We start from the raw sequence: 27968 nt of genomic DNA on the forward strand, positions 1-27968 counted from the left end.
ATTCCCGAGCTCGTATTCTGGTGTCACATGTTTCTTGACTCGATATATCTAGTCTTACAGCGTACTCACATCCCCGATGTTCAACATTGTTAGAATATAACTGGTACGCTGCCCCGATCTTATGGCATATGGCTATTGTCCGCCCGTCCTCTGCCTCGCAATTGTGTTCACGGCCCCTACCCTTGAATATGGCAATACTACCCTTTCCATCTGTGTGTGGCGATGCTCAAGCTTTAAGGGCTTCGGGGCTGCTGAACCCTAACTGATGCCGGAAGGCACCTGATCCAACTAACATAATCCAGGTTACTTGTGTAGTTCATGCCCTTGGTTGAATATTTCCGGATCAGGTTCATTTATCCTGCCTTATTCACCCACAGTAATACCATAATATCTACAGTGAATGGACATAAGCTGAAGACCCCAGAACCTGATTCGGCCACACCATCCAATCCTCCCACTCCGGCCCCAAATACCCCGTAACCTCACGTATAACAAACGCTCCCGAGTCCCCAAACAGCCAGAAATTCCTAAACCGATGCAGCAGGCACGCATAATGCGCAAGGATAACCAACGCCTCGGGCCGTCTCTGCTCGAGGAACTCCCCAAACTCAATGTCCATCAAGATCGGCCACGTCGTCACGGCGTTGATACCCACATGCCGCTCGTCCCATTTCTCAATGACTGTCGCGCATGACTGCAGCCCCTCAACCGCCTGTCTATAGATCCCGGTGACATGCTCGCCGAGATTCGCGCGGTCGATCCTGTCAAGTAACGACTGGCAGGTGTGCCCGAGGCAGCCGGTGAATGCGTACAGGTCCTTCCCCATCGCGAAGGATGGGCCGAGTGGCGTGTCCTGAATCATGTGCCAGGCTTTGTTGACGATGGTGCGGACGCCGTGGTAGACGCGGAAGAAGTGGACGAAGCGGGCGAGGAAGTCGGGCAGGTCGCCTTGGCGGTAGATAAGGGTGTCGCAGAGCATGTGGATGCCCAGTGTGGCGGCGAATATGAAGAGGGGGATGCAGCTTTCGCGCGTGACTTGGGGCGCGGATTCTTTGAAGATGGATAAAGCGTTGGTTTGCAGCTCGGCGGCGTGGTAGCGGAAGTACGCCTGTTGGTTTGGGCATTTTATGCTGAGGTGCAGTGCGCTGAACGCGAGGAGCTCGTTGACTAGATACGGTGTCATCATTGACGGGTCCATGTCATCTGCTAGCCAGGGGATGGATCTGTTTGGGTCAAAGGTGGTGCGGATGTGCGTGTAGAGGTTGTGGAAGAGTTCGATGTGGAGCATGTTCACGGGCTGATTGGGAATGGCTGGGGGCGCCGGGGAGTGATCGCCTGCAGGGCTCTCTGGTCTTGTTAAGGCCAACTGGGCTCTAGATCCTGGTAAGATGGACCGCGGGGCTGCTGTCAGGGAGCGGGTTCCGTATCCGCAGACTCGCTCGGCGGTGGCGCAATTCGAGCAGATGGGCTGCCTCTCGTCACACTGCAATGGTTAGTTATTCTGCGGGGGAGTTGGAGCCGAGCACATACCCTGACATGGCGCCGCTTACACTCGAGACACCCGTTCCGAGACTTCTTATGGGCTCGTTGTGGCATTGTACTGCTGACTGTGGGGTAGCAACAGGGAGGTGAATATTCAGCGGACGGAATGCTGGCGCCTATTTCAAGAAACAGGGTTCGGTTTAACGTTCCTTTTCCTTTCCTCCACTGATGCGTGCAACTGGCGAAATCTGCGGCGTATAAAAATAGGTTCTCGCGCAGGGACTTTTTCCAAATGATTACCTAGCGAATGGGAGCCAGAAAAGTCCACGGGTGCACGGGCCAAGGATGACCCACTCCAGCCCTGATTCATGGGTGCAGATCAAAACTGCATCATATAAAGAGGAAGATGGCACACCCCATGCACACATCACAGAAAAAGCCATTCATCCACATCATGCCAAAACTCGAGCCCTTCCAGGACGACTACTATCTATGGGACTATGTCCCTTCCATCGCCCTCTCCCTCATCTTCCTCCTCCTCTTCCTAGCCCTCACCCTCTTCCACGTGTGGAAGGCCTCGACCACGCGCGCGCGCTTCTGCATCCCTTTTATCATCGGTGGTGTCTGTATGTCTCTCGTCTCCGAGTCTCCCAGACTTCCGTCTTCCTGCCGTCTCCCCCTTCGTCCTGTCCACCATAACTAAGCCATTTCCAATCCTCCCAGTCGAAGTAACCGGCTTCGCAGTCCGCGCTGCCTGCACAAACGCAACCGCCAACCTTATCCTCTACGTCCTCCAAACCGTCTTCATCCTCCTAGGCCCCGTGCTCTTCGCCGCAAGCGTCTACATGGTCCTCGCACGCCTCATCCGCAGCGTGGCCGCAGAAAAGTACTCCCTTATCCGCATCACCTGGGTCACAAAGGCCTTTGTCACGGGCGACATCCTCTCATTCCTCGTCCAGGGTCAGGGCTCGGGGCTCCAGGCCTCGGACGGACTGGAGACCGTCGCCAAGGCAATCGTGATCACGGGCTTGATGATTCAGATCGTTGTGTTCGGGTTCTTCATCGCCACGGCTGTGGTCTTTGAGAGGAGGATGAGGCGCGCGCCGACGAGTGAGGCGCCGTACACGCATCATCTGTATCCGCTGTACGCGATTAGTGGGCTGATTATGCTGCGCTCGGTCTTTCGGGTTTTCGAGTATGGGCTCGGCCAGAAGGGGTATCTTTTGGTGAATGAGTGGCCGCTTTTTGTGTTTGATGCCGTGCCCATGGTTGCGGTTATGGGTATCTGGGGGCGTTGGCATCCTGGGACGATACACCGCGAGGCGCGGGGCCAGTCGTTGAGTATGGGGGGTTATCGGAGTATGGCGTAGTGCGCCTTGCTGTGGTGCCCTATGCAAGCTGCCAAGGCACCTTCGGCTACCTAGGAAAGGGCATCAAGGGCCGTGGTCTATGCGGGAAACATCCGGAGCAATAGACTGCGTTCCTTGATTGGCAGAAAGGCTTGGAAGAATCTTGAGATTCTGGGGTCTTGGAACCCTGAGGACAATATCGTGGTTATCATCGAAAGACGGCATTGACCGCTTGAACGTTCCCAAGGGTTTGAACCATTCAGCCGGATACTTTCCCCGGCACAAACATTCAACGGCGAGTTCAGCCGATAATAGTATTAAACACACACCACGCAGTGTGAAAAGAAAGGATGAACTAGGTATATTACTGGATTTGCGTCGAGTACGTCCTCGTCAAGCCAACCATACCATGCACCCCACCAAGCCGTTCGTGCTCTTTTTCAACCCCGTCAAGTTTGCCCGGCCCTTCTACAAGCAACTCCAACAAGTTGCCCATACGGAAGTCGTGATACCTCAAAGCAGGATAGAGTTCTTCCAGGACCTCCAGGACAAGTACAGGAATATCTTTGCCATTTACCGAACGTCGTCCAGCGGCGCTGTAAGCTTCTTCCATGCCATGGCTCCTCTATTCTCAATGGAAACTGGAGCTAACACCACGCTCCGCTGTAGATTGCCGGCAAGTTCGACTCAGACTTCATCAATCACCTCCCGTTCAGCTGCAAGTATATCTGCCACAATGGCGCCGGCAAGCAAGCTTGAGCCCTCCAACACACACTGGCAAATGGCTCTGACAAGCAGCAAAAGGCTACGACACCATTGCTACAACCGCCTGCGCAACCGAGGCATCATCGTCACCAATCCGCCAGATCCAGTCACCGACGCAACAGCCGACCTCGCCGTATTCCTCCTTGGTGCGCTCTGCCAGCTAAATCCCGCCATGGCCTCGCTACGCGCCGGCACATTCAAAACCGGCGTCCATGTCGGCAATGATCCGCAGAACAAGGTGCTCGGGATCCTAGGCATGGGGCGAATCGGACATGCCAGGAAGAAGCGGTACGATGCGTTCGGCCTGAAACAATCTACCACAATCGGTCTCCATTACCGGCCGCGCAAGCCGGCGGCGCGGAAGAGGTCTCGTTTGAGAACCTATTGCGCCAAAGCGACATTATCACCATGAATGTGCCGCTGACTGCACGGACAACGCACCTTACCGGGCCTGCGGAGCTGGCGCGCATGAAGGCCGGCGTGGTGATTGTGAATACGGCGCGGGGAGCGATTATTGATGAGACGGCGTTGGCGGAGGCGTTGGAGAGTGGGCATGTTGGGGCAGTGGGACTGGATGTGTATGAGAGGGAACCGGAGATTCATGAGAGGTTGCTTAAACAAGAAAGGGCGATGTTGGTCCCGCATGTTGGGACGCATACCGCGGAGGCATTGGGCAAGATGGAGACGTGGGCGATGGAGAATTTGCGCCGGGCGGTTGTTGGGGAGGATCTGCTGTCGCCTGTGTCTGAGCATCAGGGGCTGGCTTTGAGCAGGGGAGTTTCCTTGTAGAATGGGGATATAGGTGACCTGACCATCTTTGTTTACTAAAATAGAATAAATGTTGTACCTTGCTGAATGTGCCTCAAAGCCCGACCTCTTTGGCCGATCAAGGGAAGCACACCTATTTTTATATCATGTGTGTGTCTTGGTGATTATCTTACCTGCATTACCGGGCTCGCATTGCCTTTCATTCCTGTTGACTGGGTTTATGTTTGATCGCGAATGGGATTGATACATGCCACTTTTGCGGTTTCTACCGTCTAGTGGAAACCACAACCTTGGAATGTTCGAGGGCTTGCTGCAACTGTGAACTCTTGGCCAGCGGAATTTGGAAGAGAATGGATTAGCAATGGAGCAACCTACCAACGCCAGGCCAACTGTCAGGATACGGGAATGAAGTGAGGTCACTAGGGCTTGTTCTTGAATCAATTATTTGGAGCACAATTTTGCATCACACCAATGCCCCTTGTTCTGGTGACTCATTAGACATGTAAAACTTAGGCTGACATAAATGATAAGCCCGTGACGATATTTGCCTTTGACTCCTTGATAGCAGTCTCAACAGACTTCTCTCACTCTCCGAGATCTTCATTTTACGCATTTGAATCAATGTTGACGCCTGGTGCGTGGGCAGCAAAAGTGGAGGGGCGTTCGTTTTCCATCCTTATTTTGATATTTTTGGCACCGTCTCGTTATATTATCAGCAATGTTGATTGTTAAGAAGACACACCCGATTGAATGGTTTGTCTATGACAACCATATCACCACCCACCACCCCAAAGGGTCGAGCGTTTCGGATGCACAGTTTGCCCTAGACGCAAGGGGGAGCAACTCTGGTGTTCAAGAAAAACTGATCAAGACAAAATCCACCTCGTATGAAAGCTCGACTCGTGGATAATGGCAACGCTCTGACTATGTTCTGGTTGAATCACCTGGATCGAAATGCTATCGCCCTGGCTTGTCCACGCGATTCAGAGAAGAGCCTTAGTTTTTCATCGTCCAAGTGCCGAATCTGTGTTTCTACGCTGTTTCTGGGTTATATTTTGGCAAGAATCCCAAGTGGTGCGTCCTTCCCTTTGGCTACGATTTATGATGCCACATGTCCTGCATCAAATTGACTGGATACTCTTTGATGGTCACTGAGATACAGGTATTAATTTTTGATATACTGCTCAAATGAAGAGAATGAACTCGCATGAAAGAGAAAAAGGGATTCTGTTGTCTACCCATGTTTGTGCTCTCAGCATATACAGTGCCCTCTTCCCATTGGTCCCAAGGTCGCAGAAGACTGCAGGTGGAGCGGGAGCGGGCCGGCTCACATGGGCGTCCCGAGGCACCGGCCGGGGGCTTCGGCTGCCTGCCACCTGGCACCTTCTGCAGGGACTGCTGTCCGGCTTCTCGGCTGGTTGCGTGTATTTTGGAAGTCCTTTCTTGTTCAATTGGTGAGCACTACCATGAACAAATGTATACGTAGCCTTCGGGTTCTAAGAAATAAAGAGACCACTCTTTGTTTCTGTTGAGGTGAGCATGAGCATGAGCATGAGCACGATATATACATTCATCTGGTGGGGCAAATTCAAGACTCCAGTGCTCCATTAGCCTACAAACACAAGTTGCCCATTCTCATTTCCAATGAAATCATTCAGCTGGATCCCCTGTCTCTCCCTGTACCCGCCGTCTCTCATTGGGAGTTCGGCCGTAAGACGTGTTCCTTCGAGCCGAACATCACTTGCTGAGTGTTTGAAGTTCTTGCCATGCCAGATGAACCAACCTATACGGAAGGATAGGGTATGTATCAGCCGAAAGCCACTCAAGTTATTGTCCACCTGTGAATGGGGTGGTATAGCAAAAGAAACAGAAATAAGAGGGGAAAAGAAATAAGCCATACGTACCATCTTCGTTTCCAATAAACTGATTAAGGTCTATCCTGCTTTCTCGCCAGCCACCATCTCGGCCCTGGGCTGAAGCGACCAGCACGTGGCCGTCTTCAAGGCGAATATCGTAGCAGGATTCGGCGAAGGACATTTTCGAGAATCTGAGTCGGGGATTGAAATGTATTGTGTTGTTGGGGTGTCTTTGAATTAAAATGGAAGATATGGTAGAAGAGGGATGAACAAAAAAAACACTTGCAGGCATTGGGGCCAGCTTTATATAGCCAGCAACCGCGTCGCTTAATCGATCTACCCACAAATACTCGTCACTTTGTTGATCCCGATCGCCTAGGATCAGCGCAGTGACGAATAATATCCGCCTGCTAGGACTTTGCAGACAGTGATTTCATTTAGCATCACCAGGTTTGGAATATCATCATATCATTGTCGGACACGTGGCCAGTGTGGGTCATTAGGGGAACAGGAGGGGCACGATACATCTAGAAAGTTCTCAGCCAGCCACACACTCTACTCCGTGAAGCATGATCAAATCTACATATGTCATGGTGTGTCGTTTGCGAGAGATCTTGGATCTTACCTACATATACTCCGTAGTTATGCGATTGGACACGATTCCCGTGTCGCGCCGTTCCAAGGAACCCAACTGTGGGGACCGAGGGGTAATTAGTAGGTGAACTTGACCTCTACCCATCATGATAACATCCTGCTCCGCCCTTACAGTCCAGGTCATCTCCGAATCCAGCCTCCCACCCGCCCACCGATCGCTTCCACCTCCACCCTGCGTCTTGCCAACGCCAGCACCGGACCAGCCCTGCATCTTCCTTCAAAGTCGGGCACATGCATCTTGTCCAAGCTTCCACCATAGGTAGGTCTTACGGACCTCCTGGCAGCATTTAGCATGGCAGTATAAACGATAATCGTTCGGCAATATCGTCAGAAAACAGTAACTTTGTGATTAAGCATCCCAGGAAAGTGCGATTATTGGTATTATGCCAGAGGCAACGCTGCCCTGGTCATATCAGTGAACAACCCCGTCCAATATTCTTTAATGGCCAAAGGTGCCTCGAGTCCTCCAGCGGTGTATTTCAGCCTTCTAGATAGGAGCTCTTTGATGGCCGGTATAATATGCAGACCTTGCTTGGGCACTGCTGGGGATTGAGGTTGATAACCTGATTACTGGTATAGCAGTCTACTCGGTGGTATGTATGGAAGTTCCATCGGCTTTTCAGGGGCTTCAAGCTCTGTTTAGAGGAGTCGCAAATAAATGCGCTGGGAGCAGAGACGGCAAAACAGCAACCTGTCGGAGCGGAGGACTGGCAGGCCGGAGAAGCCGCTAGAAGCCTCTAGCCTAAATTAGCTTTATTCCCCGTGCTTATTTTAAAGAGGCTAGTATTATTATATATTACTTTTTTTATTAAAAATTTTATATATAAATTATTTTTTAGCTAAATTTACTTATTAATTTATAATATTATTATTTATTTTATAATATTTTTATTTTATTTTTATAAATAACTTTTTTAACTTTTTTAATAGGTTATAAGCCCTTAATTTTTTTAAAATTTTATTTATAAATACTATATATTTTTATTTACTTTATATTTAAAAATTTATATATAATTAATTAAAATAGTAACGCTAAAAGCCCTAAAATTTTAATTAATTAATCTTAATTAATATTTATAAAAAACTTTACTTTTAATATATTAAAAGGCTTTATAATACCTAATATAACTTTTATACTTATTATAAAAATAATATTTACTTTTATTATTATAATAAATTAAGTAATAAATTTATTAAAAAAAGCCTTTATATTTAACGCGGTAAATAAAAAACTAAAAAGTAAAAAAAATTATAATATATAAACCTAGTTAATAGGCCTAAAACTAAACTTATATAATTTTAAGGTATTTATTAAAAAAAATATTTTATATTTAATATTAATATTAATATTATACTAAAAATAGGTAACTATATTAAAAAAAGTTTAGATATAGCTTATAAAAAGTTTAATAAATAATATTATATAAATAATATATATAAATTTAAAAAAAATATTATATATAAATAAGTTTTACGCTAAAATTAACTAGGTTTTTAATAAAAATAAATATATAATAGCTTATATAATTTAAAAAAAAGCTATTATTATTAACTAGGCTAGCTATAATATAGTTTAAAAGTTTATTAAAATACTTTATAAAAAGTATAAATTTAGTAATAAATTTAATATAATTATTACTTTATATTACTAATTTTTTTTTATTTTTAAAAAAACTGCGGGCAAAAATGCCTTTATATTATAAAATAAAATATATTTTAATACCTGCAAGTATTATTAAAAAAATAATTATAGTATAATTTTAAAAGGTTTATTATAAAGTTTTAAATAAAGTAAAGGTTAAAACCTTTATTTAAGTAATAGTACTAAAAAATAATAATAATAATAGTAATAAAAATAGAAATAGGGACAAAAATAATAGTTTTAAATTTAAAAATAATAAATAAAATGTACCTTGTTAAGGCGCTTTAAAAAAAGGGGGGTTTAATAAGTAATAGGTAAAAAAAATTAGCTTTAAAAAAATTAATAAAAAATATATATAATTATTACGGTAAAAAACCTTATAATTTTTTAAAATATTATTATTTAGTACTAAAAAAATAATTATTAAGCTAGTAGTTATTAGGCAAGATTTAGTGCTTTAAGTTTATTAAGTTAATAAATTTAAATAATATTAAAAATAATAATAACAGCAAGCCCAGCACCACCATAATTTCTTAATAAACTTAAAGTAAATATAGTATAAACTTTAGTATATATAGCGCTATGCTTTTTATTATATTAATAATATTAAAATTTTATAGTTAATAACTTGTAAATACTAGCTTTAAAATTCCTGTATATAATAATAAAAACCTTATAAAAAATCTTTATATTATTTAACTTTTTTAACACATATTTATTATATTAAATAATAAAAAAGTAATTTTTAAAGGGAAAGGTAAAGTTAACCTACGTGTTTAGTTAAATAATAGTAAGATATTAATATTATAATTTAATTACCTATAATTTTTTAAATTATTATGTAATATTTTACTAGTAAAAAAAATTAAAATAAACTTAGGCCTTTAATATAATAGTAAATTATTAAGAATTTATGAAATAAAAAATAATAAGATTATTTTTAAGGTTTATATTAATAAAGACATGCCTTGGCTAAGTAAACTAAATATTAATAAGAAAACAAGCTTTAATATAGCTTTAGTTTTAATAAAAGTTTAGTATAGGTAATTAGGCTATATATTAATATTATAATTTAATAAAAATCATGCGTAGTTAAATAATAATAATAAAAAAAATAAATATTAAGATAATAAAATAATTATAAATTGCAAAATTTATAAGCTAGCAAAGTTAAAAAAAGAGGTTTTTAAAACTTTTTAATAGCAAGCTATAAAGCCTTTATAAATAATACATGTTAATATTTAAATAGTAAAGCCTTAAGGTATACAGGGATATAACTATACTTTATTAATATTTAATTATTTTTACTAGTTTTTACGCTAAAAAAATAAGATATTAAATATACTTATTTATATATATTTATAATAGCTTAATATAAGCAAAGTATATATTATAAAAATAAAAAGTAATAATACTAGGGATTTTAATAATTATAAGGCCTAGTGCTACTAAAATTAAATTAGTATTAAATTTAAAAAAACTTTAAGTTATATACCTAAGAAAAATAAAAAAATTAAGTAATTTAGTAAATATATTATATAAATTACTTATAGTATAATAATAAATATAAAGTTATAAAAAAAATTATAGCTATTAGTGGTTAAATTTATATTATATATTTAAAATTATTTTATTTAAAAAGGTAAAACAAAGCTATTAGTAAAAAAATTTATAAAAGGCCTAAAAATACTAGTACTAAATAATAATTTATTAAAGTATTTATAAATTTTTAAATATAATGCCTATGTTTATATCCCTATGGAAATAAAAATAAAAGCTTTAAAAATAATACCTAAAGTAAAAAAAAAACTTGTAAAATATAAGGGATTTTATATTTATAAAATATACTTTTTAAAGTTTAAAAAGATTATTAAATTAAAAAATATTATATTTAAAAAAAAATAATAGTAAAGCGCCTTTACTTACTTTACTATATTTATTAATTAATCCTAATAATAAAGGCCCTGGCAGTTTAATTAGTTTTAATAAGTAATTTAAAATATAAAATTTTAATAATAATAATTTATAAGTAGTTAATAAAAGCAAAAAAATTATTATAATTAAAAGGGTCTAAATCTTATTTTTAAATCTAGCGCTTCCAGCCCCAAAATCTATAAAATTTATATTAATAAAAAAAGGAGAATTACTAAGCTATAAGGCTTAACTAATATATTAATTAAGGCCATGTGCTTAGGTATTTATTTAGTAAATATTAAAAAAAAAGCGCCTTTAATAACTAAGTTAGTATTAATTATAGTTATATAAAAGAAAGTTAAACAAGTACTAGAAAAAGAAAATACTTTTAGTATAGATTTTATATAACTATTTAAAGAACTAATAGTTAAAAAAATAAAAAAAAATATAAAAAAAAATATAAAAAAAAGATAAAAAAAATGCAAGCAAGTAAATTACTAACTTTATTTATTTTTAATAACATGCTAGTATTCTTGCTGTGTAAAAAATAGGAAATATAGGTATAAAAAATATTATAATTAATTAAAAAAAATAAAGTAGTTTTAAAGCAAGAAGCTCTAGAAAACTTACCACTTTTAAAAATTAATAAAAAAATATATATAGCCGTGGCTTAATACTTTAAGGCTAAGATATAATATTATAAAAGTAAAAAAAAAGAAAAAAAATGCTTTTAATTTATAATAAAAAATTTGGGGCTAATTTTACTTAGTAAAAAAATTAATAAAAAATAATTTAAATTAATATACTTTGTAAATAAGCAAGCAAAGTAATTAAAATAAAAATAAAAATATTAAAATACTAAAAAAATAAAGTTAAAATTACTTAATTTATTAGCCTTACTTACACTACTAATTTTAAATAGTGTTTATTCTTTTAAGACCTATAAAATATTAATTTTAAATAATTATAAAAAGATAATAAAATCTTTTTAAAAAAAGTACTAGATTAAAGTAATAAATAAGTAAAATATTAAACTTAAGAATATTTTTATATAAAGATTAGTGCCTTAATTAATAGCTATTTAAAAAAAAAAGAAAATTATACTCGAAAAATAGGTTTTTAATACTAAAAAAAATAAAAAAAAATAATATTAAAAAGTTTTGTGCTTGCTAGGTTGCATGCAATAACTTTTAGGTTAAAAATAATAGCCTAAAAATATATACTTTAGTTATTATTAACATACTAGTAAAAATTTATTTTATAGTTATTTATAAAAAAAATTATTACTATATTTAATTTAATATAATAATTACTTATTTTAACTTTATAATAAAGCAAAAAAAGGTTTTTATAAAGTAACTTATAAGTTTAAAAAAAAAATCTTGTTTACCTACTCCTCCGCGCCTTGTATAAATTAAAAAAAGTAATATACTTTTAAAATAAAATATTTATAAATATATTAAAAAGTATAGGCCTTTAAAGTATTAAAAAAAATTATATTTTTTTTATTATACTTATAAGGGTAGTATTATAATTATTTATATAAATAATACCTTAGTGGCGGTACTTATAAAAAAAAATTTATAAAAAGTTTTTAAAAAAGTTAGCCAAGCACTTTAAACTTAAGATTTTTAAAAAATTAAAATAGTTTTTAAAATATAATATTAATTTTATAAAAAAAAGGGATACTTATTTTTTAAAAAATATATATTTAAAAGATTTTAAATTAATTAAACTTTAATAAATTAAACAGGTAAAGAATTTTAATAAATTTAAATTAAAAATACTTAATAAAGGCGGCCGTTGCTATATTTAAATTATTATAAAAAAAATATCCTAAAGTATTAATAATTAATAAAAAAATTTAACTAAATATTTAAAAAAATAAGGCTAAACATTAAATATACCATGGTAAAATTACTAAGGTATACTTTAAATTTTTAAAATACTAACTTTGCCATGGTTAAGTATATATTTTAATACTTTAAAAAGTACTAGAATCTTAATATTTTTTTAAATATAAATTATAAAGTACTAGTTAAATATATAAATAATTTTTATATTAACTATAAGAAAAAAAAATTAATAAAAGTATATATATTTTATTTTTATAGTATATTTATTTTTTAAAAATTTATAAGGTAATTAATTATAGCTAAAAGTTTAACTTTAGTAAAATTTATTATATTTAATATAATAATAAAAAAAGTAATTTAGCTTAAAAAGTTATATATAGCTTTAAGGTTTAATATTAAAAAATTTATAATAATTTATATAAATTTAATAAATATAATTATTAAGTTAGGGAAACCGGGATATACTCCAGGAATTAAATAAATAAATATTTATTACTTTTTAGTAAAAAATCTTATTATTAAAAACCTTATAAAGTTTAAAAAAATTAATAAAATTAAAAACCTAGTAAATAGCCTAATAAAAACACTAAATAAAATAAAGTTTTAAAATTTTATTAAAATATTAAAATTAATAATAATAAATTTAGTATAAAAAATTAAAATTTTAGCTACCTAACTATTATATTTTTATAATTTTTATATTTTTATAAGTTTTATATAACTTTAGCATGTTAATACTAGGGGGCTATATTAAAGTAAAAAATTAATAAGCTAAAAAAGTTATTAAAAGTTTTTAACTTAAATTAGCTTTATTCCCCGTGCTTATTTTAAAAAGGCTAGTATTATTATATATTATTTTTTTTATTAAAAATTTTATATATAAATTATTTTTTAGCTAAATTTACTTATTAGTTTATAATATTATTATTTATCTTGCGATATTTTTATTTTATCTCCATAAGTAGCTCCTCTGGCCTCTCTAACACAACCTCCTCCCCGTCCGTGGCTAGAGATCCTCATGCCGCGCTTCGGACGCGAGGCGGTGCTGCAACTCCTGCCTACGCTCTTGCACTCCCTCAAGGCTTCGCCCTCCAGCCACATCACCCAGGCCACGGTGCGGATAATACAACCGATCATACAACCCCAATTCCTCCATCTTCATGCAAACCCCCCACCTCACACCCCCAGGTACAGAAACCGGCTCATCACCCCAATGCAGCACATCTCGAAGCCCATTCCCCCCGCGCCGCGGATACATCTCCCCATGCAGCGCCAGTATCCCATCCCGCGCAAAGCCGCTATACAGATCAATCGTATCCCGAGCCTGGTCGTAATAGTTTGCCTCACCCAGAACATCCCCACTGATATTCGCGTAGTCCGCAGACCCAAAGAGGATAGGCAGCTCGGCGGCGTGGCACGCGCGCCCGCTCCCCTCGCCGCAGATCGAGCCGGACAGGAATCGCGGCAGCCCGATGTCCCAGGATACCTCCCACACGTCGGGGCTATACCTCTCCAAAGCTCCGGCGTAGATCTCGCTGCTGCAGCGGTATGTGATGTCGGTCGTGAATTGCACTAGCGCGTCTGTCACGTCCGGGGCGTTGACGAGGTTGCGGCTGAAGCCCAGGCTGGGTGTGCTCAGGACTTTCTCGGTGCGTTCTTCGCCGAGGAGGAAGGTGGAGAGGAACCGTACGGCTGTGGTATAACTGATTGGAGGCGCGTCTTTGAGTGTCTTGTTGGTCTGCAAGACAAGCCCGAACTCGTCTTTCGTGTACGTGACCAGCGTAGGTACCCTGTTATACCTGCCACCCGCCAGCGCGGTACCCCAGTCCTCTTCAATGAGGTCACCGTCTATAACAGCGCGGAAGGGCTCGAGGGGGTTTACCTGCCCGTGTGGGAAGACGTCTTGGGCCTGCGAGAGCAGGCGAGACTGGAACAGCAGGATCTCCGACGTTGTGCGGTTGTATTTGATGCAGTGCAGGTCCTTGCAGTCGGCTATATCTAGAAACATCCGCACGAGCCTTTCCTGGACATCAGGCCGTTGCCACCCAGAGTACGTGGCGCTGCCGGACTGGATGATTGCGCGGGAGAAGAGGTCCGTTGCAAACGATGTCTGGAAGAGGGACATCACGGCGCTGCCGCCGGAGGACTCGCCGAAGATCGTCACCTTGTCGGGGTCCCCGCCGTAGGACCTGATGTTGTCTCGAACCCACTCCAGTGCGAGGACCTGGTCGCGCATGGCTTGGTTGCTGCCGATTTCTGGTGACCCGTCGGGGTCATCGAGGAAGCCCAGGATACCGAGACGGTAGTTGAACGAGACGACAACTGTCCGGCCACGCGATGCAACGTTCATCCCGAGATAGAAAGGGAGCGAGGAGCCGCCGTAGTAGTTTGAGCCACCGTGGATCCAGACCAGGACGGGTAACAAGCCAGAATCTGAGGGGCTTTGCATTGGGACTAGCGGGGTGTAGACGTTGAGATACAGACAGTCCTCCGATATCGCATAGTCGGGATGGGGAAGGTCTGGTGTAGCGTTTGGCGCCATCTCTTGCTATTAGGCTCCAGGTCAGCGTCCCATACAACCTGCAAATACTAGAGTCTGTCCGCCAGAGTGTACCAGATAAGACATACCGGACAAAGCGGCTTAAACGCCGTTGCATCATACACAGATTCCTCTGCCCTCTGCGTGCTGGGCAACATGTCCATTCTTTCCGGATTCATCAGCCGACGCTCACCCACCGGAGGCTTTGCGTACGGAATACCCTGGAATCGCGCTGTGAGACGGTCTCGGAAGCCGTGGACCCTCCCCTGCGGCGTACTGACGAGGACATGGCAACTTTTAGCCGGCTGTTCGAGACCGGCCTGGTATGGGGCTGTATTCGTGCAGAGGGCTTGGAGGTGTTGGGTGCATAAGGTTCAGTGGTGGAGGTGGAGTTATTGTCCAGATTGTAGGCCACACATTTCCCGTCTTGTCCGTGCAGCCATAGTTTGGACAATATGGAAATCTCTGCATTCTGCGCCAATGCCGAGAGCAACGGCTGGAAAAGTGCTATATCCTCTCCCCTTGCCAGGGTCTCTGCTAGTGCGTCGCATGCCGCAGTTGCTTCCTCCTGAGGCTGTGGTTCCAGCAGCAGCAGATAGCTAGGGCCTGACTCGACGGCAGTGGGTACCTGGAACGCGGAAGAAGAGCCAGTGAGTGGCCATCGCGTTTCTCCAACTCAGAGCTGCACTTACCAAAGTATTTTCCACGAGGACCGCGAAGGCCGGTGAGAGAGCATCTTTGACTTTGACGCGGCCAGCGGAGGGATGACCCCGCGCGAAGTGTAGGTGCCGTGTCAGAAGAGCAGCGAAGAGAAAGGACTTCATTACACCGGGTTGGGTGATAGATTGTGAATGTTCTAAATAGGTTCCACCGGTGCAGGCGGGTTTATCACTCCAACTTTACTGACTGTGAGCCTGAACTACCACGGAGAATCACTCCGCAGTGACAGCATCGGAGAGTTCCAAGGAAATCGATGAATGTGGGATGGCCTCGTCAGCCAAGGGAGATCACAATGTAGTGTAACTACAAGTATTTGGAAGCGCAGAGTGTGTGGTTACATTGGACAGCCTGGAGGAAATTGGCGCAGTAACACGTTCGGCCGGAGAGGTATAGAAACCAATTGCAGAGTTTCTGTTACGTCAAGAGCCAAGAGTCCGGAGTGACTGGGTTTGTTGACGCTGCCTTGTAGTTGCTTTTTATCTTTTGCCCCCTCTCCGAGTATCCCACCGAGGTGGATGTTTAGCCCAGACCAGTTCAGCGTTGGCCTTCCCGCCTGGAGTTTTCCTCTATTGGCAGAGAGGTATTTGGGGGAGTAGGAACAATTGAGGAGTTACATCCGGCAGAGATATATGGTTTATGCAGAGGAGAGCTGGAGCGTCTAGCTCTCTCTGGGCATTGGTCCTTCAATGCCTGCCGGCGTAAGCTGTTCCACCGGTGCGTGGGGTTGGAAGGTCGTACGGTTGGCTGCATTCCACGTAACTTGGGCAATGGATCACTGCGTAACAGAATGTTTGATCATCGATTGTTCGTCAGCGTGCATTGGAAGCATTGCCAAGAGTTGTGATAGTGGCTGCATGAATGTGAAGGGGCCTGAGATGTGCCTTGCAATCAAGGTTTCCATATGTATGTTTGCAGGGCTGGGGTCGATCGATTAGTATGGTAGTAAACAAGACTGCTGCGTGACCATGGACTCACAAGGTGGTTACATAAAGCAAGAAAAGAGAAAGCAGGAGATGCATGCCTGGAGGATATCAGAAGGTTCAAAGCACGCCCGACTTGTTTACCGAATTGAATCTTCAGTGTCTTACCGACCAACCTAAATACAGTCTAATCATGAGGTTTAGCAGACAGCAAGAATTTCACTTCTATGCAGTCATCCTCAGCTCGAACCCCTGCAGCATAAACCAAGTCGCTTGCATGTACACGTACCCGGGTTTGCCTATTGGACATGCCCCATACAGTTCTTTTTCTAGGCATCAGCATGACCTCCGCGGAGTATAGACTACCAGAGCTCGACGGTGCATGGAGGGCGCGAGAACAAAGTACCTACTCATCAGCAGTATAAGTAGAGCTGTCCCACAAGCTGGACAGGTCAACTACAAATTTCCATACCCACGTCCTTCAACACTCACTCCATCACATCAAAATGACCATCCAGCACGAGCCCGAAACCTTCCTCTTCACCTCTGAATCCGTCGGTGAAGGCCACCCGGACAAGATCTGCGACCAGATCGCGGACGCGATCCTCGACGAGTGCCTGCGGCATGACCCGCTGAGCAAGGTCGCCATCGAGGTTGCCGTCCGTCCTGGGCTGGTCATTGTCTTTGGCGTTGTAGACTCGCTTGCCTGTTTGGACGTGGATGGTATTGTCCGCGAGGTGCTGCGGGACATCGGGTATGATAGTCCGGACCAGGAGCTGGATTATCGGACGTGCGATGTTATGGATTACGTGGAGGTGAGAAGCGTAAAGAAATTGCCCAATAGCAATGGCAATGGAAATGGAAATGGAGCCCTAGTCTCGGGCTCGTTTCCCAGTCGAGCTGAGAAGGAGGTTGCGGGGGATCAGGTGAGTACCTTACTACATGTACACCTTTATGTATCCGGTTTACGAGGATTATGCCCCGCTGATGTCTGTCTCTCTGAATGCAGGGTATGGTCTTCGGATACGCCACGGACGAAACACCCCAGTTACTGTGAGATGCCATCTCCTGCATGATAACAACCCCAACTAACAACGTTCCTTTCCCACAAGGCCCCTAACAATCGACCTGGCCCACCGCATCTCCCGCGCCCTCAAAGCCGCCTGTATCGAGGGTACACTCCCCTGGCTGCGCCCGGATACCAAAGTCCAGGTGACGGCCGAGTACAAGCAAGAGGGCGGACACATCGCGCCGCTTAGGGTTCACACCGTCGTCGTTACGGCGCAGCATACGCCCGACGTAACTGTCGACGAGCTCCGCGGCGCGATTCGAGAGATGGTGGTGCTCAAGTCGATTCCGGCGATGTACCTCGATGCCAGGACCGTTTACCATGTACGCCTCCTCCCCCTTCTCAACATACAGCCAGGTAAAGACCACCTACTGAGATGCACGCCAGATCCAACCCACCGGCGACGTCGGCGTCACACCCTCAGGCAAATTCGCCGGCGTAACGGGGCGCAAGATCGTCGTTGATACATACGGCGGCTGGGGCGCCCACGGGGGTGGCGCGTTCTCGGGGAAGGATTTCCGCCAGGTATACCCAATTGCCTCAGCTTCCCCTGTCCAGCTTCTACATTTCTAACTCAATGCATGAGCACAGGTCGACCGCTCCGCAGCCTACATGGCCCGCTGGATCGCAAAGTCCCTCGTGCACGCTGGCCTGGCACAGCGCTGTCTCATCCAGCTCTCGTACTCATCAGGCATCGCGGAGCCACTGAGTATATTCATCGACACGTTCGGGACTAGCCAGGTTAGCGTGGAGCGGCTGAAGCAGATTGTGCGGATGAACTTTGATCTGCGGCCTGCGGGAATTGCGATGGAGTTAGGGCTCATGAGCCCGATTTACTATGCGACGGCAAAGAATGGGCATTTTACGAGTGGTCTCTTCCCCTGGGAGAGGGTGAGGGAGTTGGTGCTGTAAGGTCCACTCCACTCCGGCCAGCCTGGTCTAGACATAGGCCTGCTTTATACGGTCTCGTCTGGGATGCTGGGCGTGGATACCATGATTCAAGTAATATTGAACACATTGTATACATCCGGAATAACGACACATGTGTCAATTGCGACCATAGGGGCATATGAATTCAGATATTGTGCAGAAATTCATGAGTCAGAATTAGTGCTGCTGTCGTTGGTTGACCGGTACGGATCTGTTTGGGTTCTGGTCAGATCATCCGCCCTTGGTGTGTATATAGTTAGGTTTTATATGATTACAGATGATTGCCTGTTTGGGGTGGCCAAGCCAGTGCTTGCAACCTGTTTTAATAGCTGCATATGCTGCGTGCGCATTTGCTAGGTACTATATATAATGGTGAAGTAGTAGTAGTAGTGATATTTAACGCCCCGGGGATTGCTAGGCGTACGCCTATTATTCTAAACCTTTCTTAAGGTATAGGGGCGTGCTGCTACTAGATAAGTAGCTTATTTAAATAGTTTATATATAAAAAGACCCTTTATTTTAAAAAATAACTTTTACTAATACTTGTGGGCAAGGTGCTTATCTTTTACTTATTATTTTTATATATAATTATTAGTAGGTATTATTTATTATATATTTAAAATTTTAATTATAATAGGTCGCGGGGACCTGCCTTATTATAAAAAAGTATTTTTATTAAAGCTAGTTATATTAAAAAAGGTATTAAAAATAAAAAAAAAGTATAATAAAATAAAAATAAAATTATTTAATACTAGGCTAAATAATTTTAATAATACTAGGGCGCGGGAAGCCCTAGCAAAAATAAATAAACTTATAAAAGTTTATAATTTTAAATAAAAATATAAAGCCCTTAGGCTTTAACTTATAAAGGTACTTTAAAACCTTAACCTTAATTATTAATAGTATTATAAAATACTAGGGCTATTATAAAAAGCACTATTTAAAATAATAATAAAAAACTAGGTATTTAAGGCTTTTACTTACTTTATAAAAGTAAGTAAGCCTAGTATTTTTATATTAAAAGTATTTATAATATTACTTAAAATTATTATATAAAAACCTAAGTACTAGTTAATAATATAAAACTAGTTATTTTAATACTAGCTTTTATTATATTTTAACCTAATAAGGTTTTAATTTTATAATAAGCTATTATTTATACTAAGTAAATAATTTTATAAAAGTACTTTTTTATTACTTAACCTGGGCTATATAATATATTTATTTATATAAATTATATATTTTATTTATAATAGGTTAAGCCTTTAAAAAGTTAGTATTTAAAAATTATACTTTTATAAAAATAGTTTTATTAACTAGCTTATTAACCTACTTGTTTTTTTTTTAATATTTATATAGCCAGGGGATTATTATAAGTAAATTATATATTAATTTATAAGCTAGTATAATACTTAAAAGGCTTAATTTAAAAATAGTAAGGGCTACCCGCGGGTGTATTAAATTATTAAAATATTATTAATATAAAGCTAGTAGTATAGTACTTTAAAAAACTTTTTAATTATTATTTTTAATTTTTAAAGCACGCCTATAGCTTTAATATTATATATATTAAATTAAGTATTAATTACTAATAGTCCCTATGCTTAAAAATATTATTTATAATATATTATAAAGCTATAGCCTATATAGTAAACCCTTTAGTATATTTATTTAAAGTTATTATTAAAAATTACTATTTTTATTATTAGTAATACTTATTATTATTATTTAAACTTTTTTATGGTTAACTTCTTGGCCTTGCTATTAGTAAAATTTTTTAAATATTTTTAAAAGTAATAAAAGTATATTAAAACTAGTTTAAAAGTTTTTAAAAAAAGCGCCCTTACTATTTACACCTTTATTTTAAATTTTTAGTATAAACTAGCACCTTAACCACGCAAAATTTTTAATAATATTACTTATATTACTAGCAGGTTTTAGTAATTTATTAGTTAAAGTTTTAAGGTAAATTATAATTATACTTTTTTTAATATTATTATAGTAAAAAAAAGCCTAGTATTTTTAAAAAAAGTTATTATAAATATTATTTAAAAAATTAAAAGCATGCCGCGAGCGGCTAAAGCTAGGGTTTTTTTAATTATTTTAATATATTAGCTTAATTAAGTACTAACCTTTAGGTTTTATATATACTTTTTAAGTTTAATTTTATTATTATATTACGCCTTTATATTATATAAAAAATTAAAAATAATATAGGTAATAATTATTTTATAAAAAAAGTTTATTAGTAAACCATGTACTATATATATAAGGTTATAAATATATTATATTATTATATAGGCTTTAGCTACTTATTTAATAATATAATAATATTAAAAAAGGTACTTATTAAAAAAGACTTTTAACTAGTATAATACTAGTTACTTTTAGCCTAGTACCATGGTAACTAAAGTAATTATTAGTTAATTATTAACTATTAATAAAAAAGATTTATTATGCTATTTTTAGGTAATATATAATATTTTTAGTTTTTTAAGTATAAAAACTATTTTATTTTATTTTTTTAGGCTAGCATGCCGCGGATATTTTTTACTAAAAGCTTATAATTTATATAAAAAAAGTTACTTATATAACTTAAATAAAAGTTATTTATATAATTAAAGTGTAAGATTAAATTTACTAGTAATAATTTAGTAATATATAATAAAAATAATATTAAAAAAAGGGGCAAGCCTTATAATATACTATAGTATATTAAGTATATTATTATTATAATAAATTTTAGGCGTACTTTTATACTTTATTTATTAAAAAAAACTTATAATTAAAGCTAAGAGCGCACAGGGCTAGCCTTGCTTTATTATTTATTAAAATAGGTATTATAATAAAATAGTATTAAAGGTACCTAGGATATTTATAGTAATTATAATAATTTTTTAATTTTATAAAATTATTATTTTTATATTATAAGTAAAAAAGGCTACTAAGTTTATAGCTAAGCGCTTAAGCAAAGTACTATATTATTATAAGCTTAATACTTTTTATATTAGCATGGTAAAAGCCACGCGGCATGCTATAATTTATTTAAGTTTTTTTTTTAATATTAAAAGTAGCGCTATAGGGTGCTAGGATTAAGGTAAAAACTTATTTTTTTTATTATTTTTAAAAAATATTACTACCTTTATAAGCTTTTATAATAAAAAAAAGTATTTTAATTATAAATATTAATTATATAACCTATATATAGCCTGTTTAATATATTTTTAGCAAGCCTTTAAAATATAAATAATTACTTAATTTATTTTAAAAAAGGCGCTACTTATATTAATAATATTTTTTTAACCTTTTTTAGTAAGATTTTTTTAATTAATAAAGGTGCTTATTTTTTTACTAGTGCTCTAGTGCCAGAAAATTAAAATTTAAATTATTATTTATATTAAAATACTTCAATATTATTTTTTATAAAATATTAGCCTTTTCCCGTGTGTTTTTAATTATTTTATTATTTATTAATAATAAAGGAGCCTTAAGCCTAGGCTTTAGCTTATACTATATTATTATTTAGTATAATTTTTAATTATTTTTAATACTATTAATTATTTTAGTTTAGTATACATATTTAATTTTATGGATTATAACTAAAAACTACTTTTTTATTTTAAGGTAGGGTTTACTACCTAGGCTTAGTAATCCTTTATATATTTAATTAATTATTAAGGGGCGCTATAGCTCCCTAAATTAAAATATTTATTAATTACTTATATAGCTTCCGCGATAATATTACTAAGGGATTTAATATATTAATTTAATATTTTTATATCCTAAAGTTTCCCAGGCTAAAAAAAATATTATTTTATTTTTTATAAGCTTAGCTAGGTGCTTAAGGTTATAATTTAGTATATTATTTTAATATTATTTTAATATTTTTTCCCGCGCCCTAGCACTATAATAATAATTAAAGTTTAATAATTAAAGCTATTATATAACTTAGGTATTATTAACATGTAAGTAAATAAAATATTAAAAAAAATTAAGTTAAAAATATAACTAGCTTTATACATGGCCACGCCTGGCTTATTAATATAATTAATATTATTATTACTAGCCTACCTAATAATCTTACTATTATAATATAAGTTATTTACTTTAGGCTTAAAAATATTATATATAATATTAAAATCCCTACTTATTATATAGTTTAGGGTAGGGATTAATATAACTAGGTAATTAATTATTTTATAAGTAATTAATTTTTAATATATATTTAAAACCTTAATATTATTTATTATAAGTTAAAATATGTTCTAACTTTATACTAGGTAATATTATTTAATATATAATACTTTTTTTATAAATATAAGTAAGTACTTTAAGGCGCTTTTTTAACTAGTTCTTATAATTATTTTAAATATTTATTAACGCGTAGTACTTATATATTAGGTAATTTTAGGTTTTTATACCTATAATTATTTAAGGCTTTTAAATATAAGTAATATTATAGCCTTGCTTATAAGCTAGTTATAAAATTATAATATAATTAAGTATAAATTTACTTATATTTACCTAATAAATAGTAAAATCTTATTATTATTAAGTATTATTATAATAGTGGTTACCGCGGTGCCTTTTTTAATATTTTATTATTAAAGCTTAAAAAAGGTTTTAATATTAACCTTTATTACCTAGGGTAAAACAAGTATACCCGTGTTAGCTAAGGCAGGTTAAATTAATTTAATAAAAAATTATTTAAAGTTTTAATTACTAGTAAAAGTATTAAATTATAAAATATAATAATTAATAATTATTATAAAGCCTTATTTATTTACTTTTAGTTTTTTTATAGCATGCTTTTAAAAAATTTTTAAAATAAAAATTACTTTATTTTAGCCTAAAGCTAGGTATGAATATTAATTTAAGTATATATATTTTAATACTAGTAAGTATTATAGTAGTATATACTATTAAGTTTTTTTTTTAAATAAGTAAACTAGGGTTTTGTTCTTACGCCTAGGGGCTATTAAATAATTATTATATTTTATTAACTAGGGGCTTAAGTAATTTATATAATATATAAAATTTTTATAGTTTAGGTTAATAAAACCTAGGTAGTTTATTATTATTATATTATATTATATATAATATATTACTTGGTTATATTACGCTAGGTAATAGTATTTTTAATAATTAAAGTTAAACCAAAAAACTAGCTAGTATTTTTTAATAAGCTAATAATACTTATTTTAGTTAAATAAAGTAAAGGTCTTAGGCTACTTTAAGAAAATATTATTTAAGTAATATACTTAGTATTAGGGTTAGGCCTATATTTTAAAAAAGTAAGCTTAACTAGCTTTAATTTAGTTTAAGCCATAACCTTATTTTAAATTAACTTAATAATATTTATTTTATTATTATTATATACTAGAATAATACTAAGTACTTTTTATATTATATAATTATATTACTTTTAAAAAATATATATATTAATAGCGCCTAGGGTGCGGTAAATTATATTAATTATTTTATTAATTATAAAAAAATCTTAATAAAAAGGTTATTAGGGATAATAACCAAGCCTATATAAGTAATATTAATTTTAAAAATAATTATTATTATAATTAGTCCTAGTATATATTTAATAAAGGCTTGCTAAATAATATATACCTTAAAATATATTATTAACTTATTATTAAAAAGGGTAATTAATATTTTATAATTATTTTATATAATTAAGGCTATAATAAAGCTATTACATGTTAATTAGGCTACTAAGGTGCCTAATAAAAATACCTTATTTAAAGTAATATTAGTTAAGGTAAAAAAACTTGCTTTAAAAGGGGTAGGTTAAGCCCTTAAATTTTTAAAAATTAAACTTATTTTTTTTAGGTAATAGTCTTGCCGGAGGTTATTATAATAATAAGTTAATTATATATATATAAAAAAATAAAATTAATATTATTAATATTAGCATAGCCCTTTAAAAAAATAAAGTATATAAACTTATTATAAATATTATAAATAAAGGCTTTTTAATTTTAAGTTTTTTACTTAGTTATAAAGCTATTAATAATAATTATAAAGCTTATAAAAACCTTATACTTAATATATACTTAATACTTTTATTTATTAAGTTAATTATAAAGGGCCTTTATAGCTAGGCTATATTAAAAAGTTAATATATTATTATTTTTAATAATAAAAAAAAATAGGCTTGCTAGGGCCCTTTTTTTATTTTTTTATAATATAAAAATTAAAAAAAAATAGGAAATTTTATAATTAAGTAAAGTTAATTAAATTAAGGCCTATAAATTAATTAAAAATACATGCTTTTATTTTAGTTATTACACCGCGGGGAGTAGTAAAAAGGGAAAAAAAAGTTAAAAATAAAATTAAAATAGTAAAAATATATATTTATAAGACTTTTAAAGCGCCTGGAGCCCTTATTTAAAGGTACCCCTAGATTACTAAGAGTTATAAAGGTGATGTATACAATGGTGAAGGCAGTGTGATGGGTTGATTAAAAGTTCTATTGCCTATATCTAACTTGCCAATATCGTGTACAGTGTAGACCTGCTGTTATTTATCCCTTGATAGTCAAGAAAGCAGGAAATGCAGCTCACTGCGGCAACCATTTATATTAAAACAAACAAGAAGATCAAGATCAGGCAGTGCCGGTACAGCAGTGGCCATTGGCACGAGAAAGAACGATCTGCCCACGGCCAGCACCGGCCATCCAAAACTGAATAAGCCAATCCCGAACCTACATCGAGGGCATGATATCAACAGTGCCGTGGCCCGTAAAATCACCAGAGACCTCAACGTATCCAGAGAAAAATCCAACAGTAGAGTCATCCAGGACATATTCCTGATCCTGGAGCTGACTTTTGACAATAATATGCGAGCCATCCATCAATGTAATATTATACTGCAGTGCGTATAAGTTTCCGGTGGCCTTGGAGTGGAAGATGTCCGTCTTGGAAGGCTGGAAGTTTAAAAGCGGGAGCACCGTGCTAACACCAGCCTGGTTCTGAATAGTCGCGAAGGATTTGTTGCCGTTGATGTCGTCTACCCAGTGCCAGATGGAGACGTAACTCTCTATTCCATCTTTTGCACTGGTTAGGTAGAATCCAAACCAGGTGAAGCGGTCGGGCATGGTAGGCCCCCATTGCCGATCATACCAGGTTACAGACTTGTCGGAGTCGATGGAAAGCGTGGTATTGTCGACGATGATAGTGCCGCGGGGTCGGGAAGCTGGTAGTGAGACCTGATGCTGGATACCGCCGGCCCAGCGCCACGAACCCAGGCCTGCGTTCAGCAACACGGGGGCTTTGAATTCGAGGTCGATGTCGAATTCTGTTCCGGGAAGATGGCTGAATATCCTCATCGGGGGCAATGCCTCTGGGGAAGAAGCGGCGTGGTGATGCAAGGTCTCGAGGCCAAACTGTCCGCCGGGCATGGTCAGGTTGAACGGGTCGAGAGTGCCATTCTTCTCCCTGACAAGGCCAATATCCTGATAATGTTTGGTGTACAAGGAGGAAGGATCATCGAGCGAGAGGATACCGGCGCGTTGGGTGGCGCTGCCGTTGCGGATAATCGCATTTGCACTGACGAAGAAGGTGCGGTTGTCGGTGGTGCGAATGTAGTTGACTGCCCAGAAGGAATCAAAAGCGTGGTCGGCTTCCACCAGATTTACGTCCGATATGTCATAGAAGACAGGCAGACCTTTCTGTATGAGCGGTCAGGAGGGCAATGAGGGTTGAGAAGGTGCTACAATGGCGGCCTAGCTTACAATGGCAGCAGTTGTGGAATCAAAGACCTGGGCGGGCGAGCCTCGGTCCAAGCCCTTAGCTGCACCAAGGGATGAGAGCAAGGCAACGGGGACGAGGCAGACAGCGGGGCGCATTGTGACAAAGGCGTGGAGAGTTAAGCCAGCTTCCCTCAAGTATAGCTGCATGCTAGCAGAGCATTTATACTAGTGATGCGAGCTTGATTGCAAATCCTCCTACTGCAGTCCTTGGGAGTTTCAGTCCGCAGGAGCGGGAGCTGTAGATTCCGGCCAGCGTGGGGTACCAGCATGTCATTGCTGGATGCTTCCGGTGGTCATGGAGCAGAGATCCGAGTGCCGCTTACTCAGAAAGATTCCGTGACAGAGTGGAACTTGGGTCGTGCTGCTTGGTCTCTGATGTTATACAGATTGACCATGCCAAGCCTAGTGCGCCCCACGTTCCCAGCGGCCTGGAACAGCCGGAATGCCGGGAGTCTTGCAGGTGGACCCGGCCCGGATCCGCTGTTTGCACTGTTTCCATTGTTTGCTTGCCAAGAGCTCCACCATCCACGGAGATTACGGGCGCCCTAGTCCCTATGTCCGTGTGGATTCAGTCTGTGATTGTTGGACGAGAGGTGGAGATCCCTTGGATCTCCGCGGCAAACTTAGTTAGATAACTTTAACTAACCTCTAAAAATAAAAAAAAAATTAACCTTTAACTTTAGCTAGATCTCACGGCCTAATTAAAAAATAAAATATAAAAAAAAAAAAAATAAATATAGCTTAAATTCTCCTGTATTTAGCTATTAAACTTTTATATTTTTATTTATTTTAAATTTTAAAAAATCTTATATTTTATTTACCTTTTAATTCTTATCCTAATTTTATATAATTAATTTTTACCTAAAATATTTATAACTTTAAAAGTTATAAACCCGGCTTATACTTTACTTTTTTAAATATTATTTATATAATTATTTTTAAAGCTATTTACTACCTAAATTTAAACTTTTAAAGTTTTTTTTATTTATTATATAATACACTATAAAAAACCTTTAATTTTTACCTATAAATACTTAGTTTAATATTATTACCTTAAATAGCCCTAATACATGGCGCTTATAATATTAAATTATTAAATTAATAGCTATAGGCCTTATAATATAAAATTATATTAATTTTTTAGTTAATAATAAAAACTTATTACTTATTTTTATTAGCCCAAGGCTAATTCTTAAAAATTACTACTTTAATATTTTTAAGAAAGGTAAACTTTAAATAAGTTATTTAATAGCTAATAAACAAGGTAGATTTTATATTATTATAAAAAAATATTTTACTTAAAAAAAAATATAAAGCTTTACTAGGTATAATAATAACTTATATAACCTTAATTATATTTAGCTTTTACTAGTAACTTTTATATAGCTAAAAATATTTATATATAATACTTTAACTTTTTATAAAATAATATATATAATTTAATATTACCCGCTAAATAAAAATTAAGGTAAAATAAAAAAAGGTAGTTATTTATTAAGGCCTTTTTATTAAAAAATAAATTAATAATTAGTGCAACCGCTGGGTTAGTATATTTACTAAAGCTAAAAAGTTTAATATTTTTATTAATAATTAAGATACTAACATGCTTTAAAACTTTATATACACTATTATAATTATTAATAAAAAGTTTAGTTAAAGGCTTTACATGGCCATTTTTTTTTAAAAAAAAAAAAACTTTACTAATATTATTAAAAAGTTTAAAGTATTTTATATGCTTT

The 27968-nt window shown here is 36.4% G+C and overlaps 6 protein-coding genes across 6 annotated transcripts; 3 read left to right on the forward strand and 3 right to left on the reverse strand.

The window, feature by feature from the left end:
* Positions 1–391: 391 nt before the first annotated feature.
* DSM5745_05725 (Zn(II)2Cys6 transcription factor domain-containing protein) lies at positions 392–1596 on the reverse strand (the record flags this gene model as incomplete). Its single annotated transcript, XM_026747741.1, has 2 exons — positions 392–1483; positions 1531–1596. 2 exons carry the CDS (start codon positions 1594–1596, stop codon positions 392–394), a joined length of 1158 nt encoding a protein of 385 aa, XP_026603573.1.
* Positions 1597–1936: 340 nt separating this feature from the next.
* Positions 1937–2852, forward strand: DSM5745_05726 (RTA1 domain-containing protein; the record flags this gene model as incomplete). The annotated part of the gene is made up of 2 exons (XM_026747742.1): positions 1937–2108; positions 2137–2852. The coding sequence occupies 2 exons, from the start codon at positions 1937–1939 to the stop codon at positions 2850–2852; spliced, it is 888 nt and encodes a 295-aa protein (XP_026603574.1).
* A 388-nt stretch (positions 2853–3240) lies between these two features.
* On the forward strand, positions 3241–4385 carry DSM5745_05727 (uncharacterized protein; the record flags this gene model as incomplete). The annotated part of the gene is made up of 3 exons (XM_026747743.1): positions 3241–3429; positions 3523–3834; positions 3876–4385. 3 exons carry the CDS (start codon positions 3241–3243, stop codon positions 4383–4385), a joined length of 1011 nt encoding a protein of 336 aa, XP_026603575.1.
* Positions 4386–13292: 8907 nt separating this feature from the next.
* Positions 13293–15649, reverse strand: DSM5745_05728 (Carboxylesterase family protein; the record flags this gene model as incomplete). The annotated part of the gene is made up of 4 exons (XM_026747744.1): positions 13293–14834; positions 14915–15046; positions 15103–15453; positions 15518–15649. 4 exons carry the CDS (start codon positions 15647–15649, stop codon positions 13293–13295), a joined length of 2157 nt encoding a protein of 718 aa, XP_026603576.1.
* A 1322-nt stretch (positions 15650–16971) lies between these two features.
* Positions 16972–18446, forward strand: DSM5745_05729 (methionine adenosyltransferase; the record flags this gene model as incomplete). Its single annotated transcript, XM_026747745.1, has 5 exons — positions 16972–17391; positions 17475–17518; positions 17578–17857; positions 17922–18059; positions 18126–18446. The coding sequence occupies 5 exons, from the start codon at positions 16972–16974 to the stop codon at positions 18444–18446; spliced, it is 1203 nt and encodes a 400-aa protein (XP_026603577.1).
* Positions 18447–25182: 6736 nt separating this feature from the next.
* DSM5745_05730 (uncharacterized protein) lies at positions 25183–26325 on the reverse strand (the record flags this gene model as incomplete). Its single annotated transcript, XM_026747746.1, has 2 exons — positions 25183–26148; positions 26212–26325. 2 exons carry the CDS (start codon positions 26323–26325, stop codon positions 25183–25185), a joined length of 1080 nt encoding a protein of 359 aa, XP_026603578.1.
* Between the last annotated feature and the right edge of the window lie 1643 nt (positions 26326–27968).

Source organism: Aspergillus mulundensis (genome assembly GCF_003369625.1).
Source record: "Aspergillus mulundensis strain DSM 5745 chromosome Unknown scaffold_5, whole genome shotgun sequence".
In the NCBI taxonomy this organism is placed as follows: Eukaryota; Fungi; Ascomycota; class Eurotiomycetes; order Eurotiales; family Aspergillaceae; genus Aspergillus; species Aspergillus mulundensis.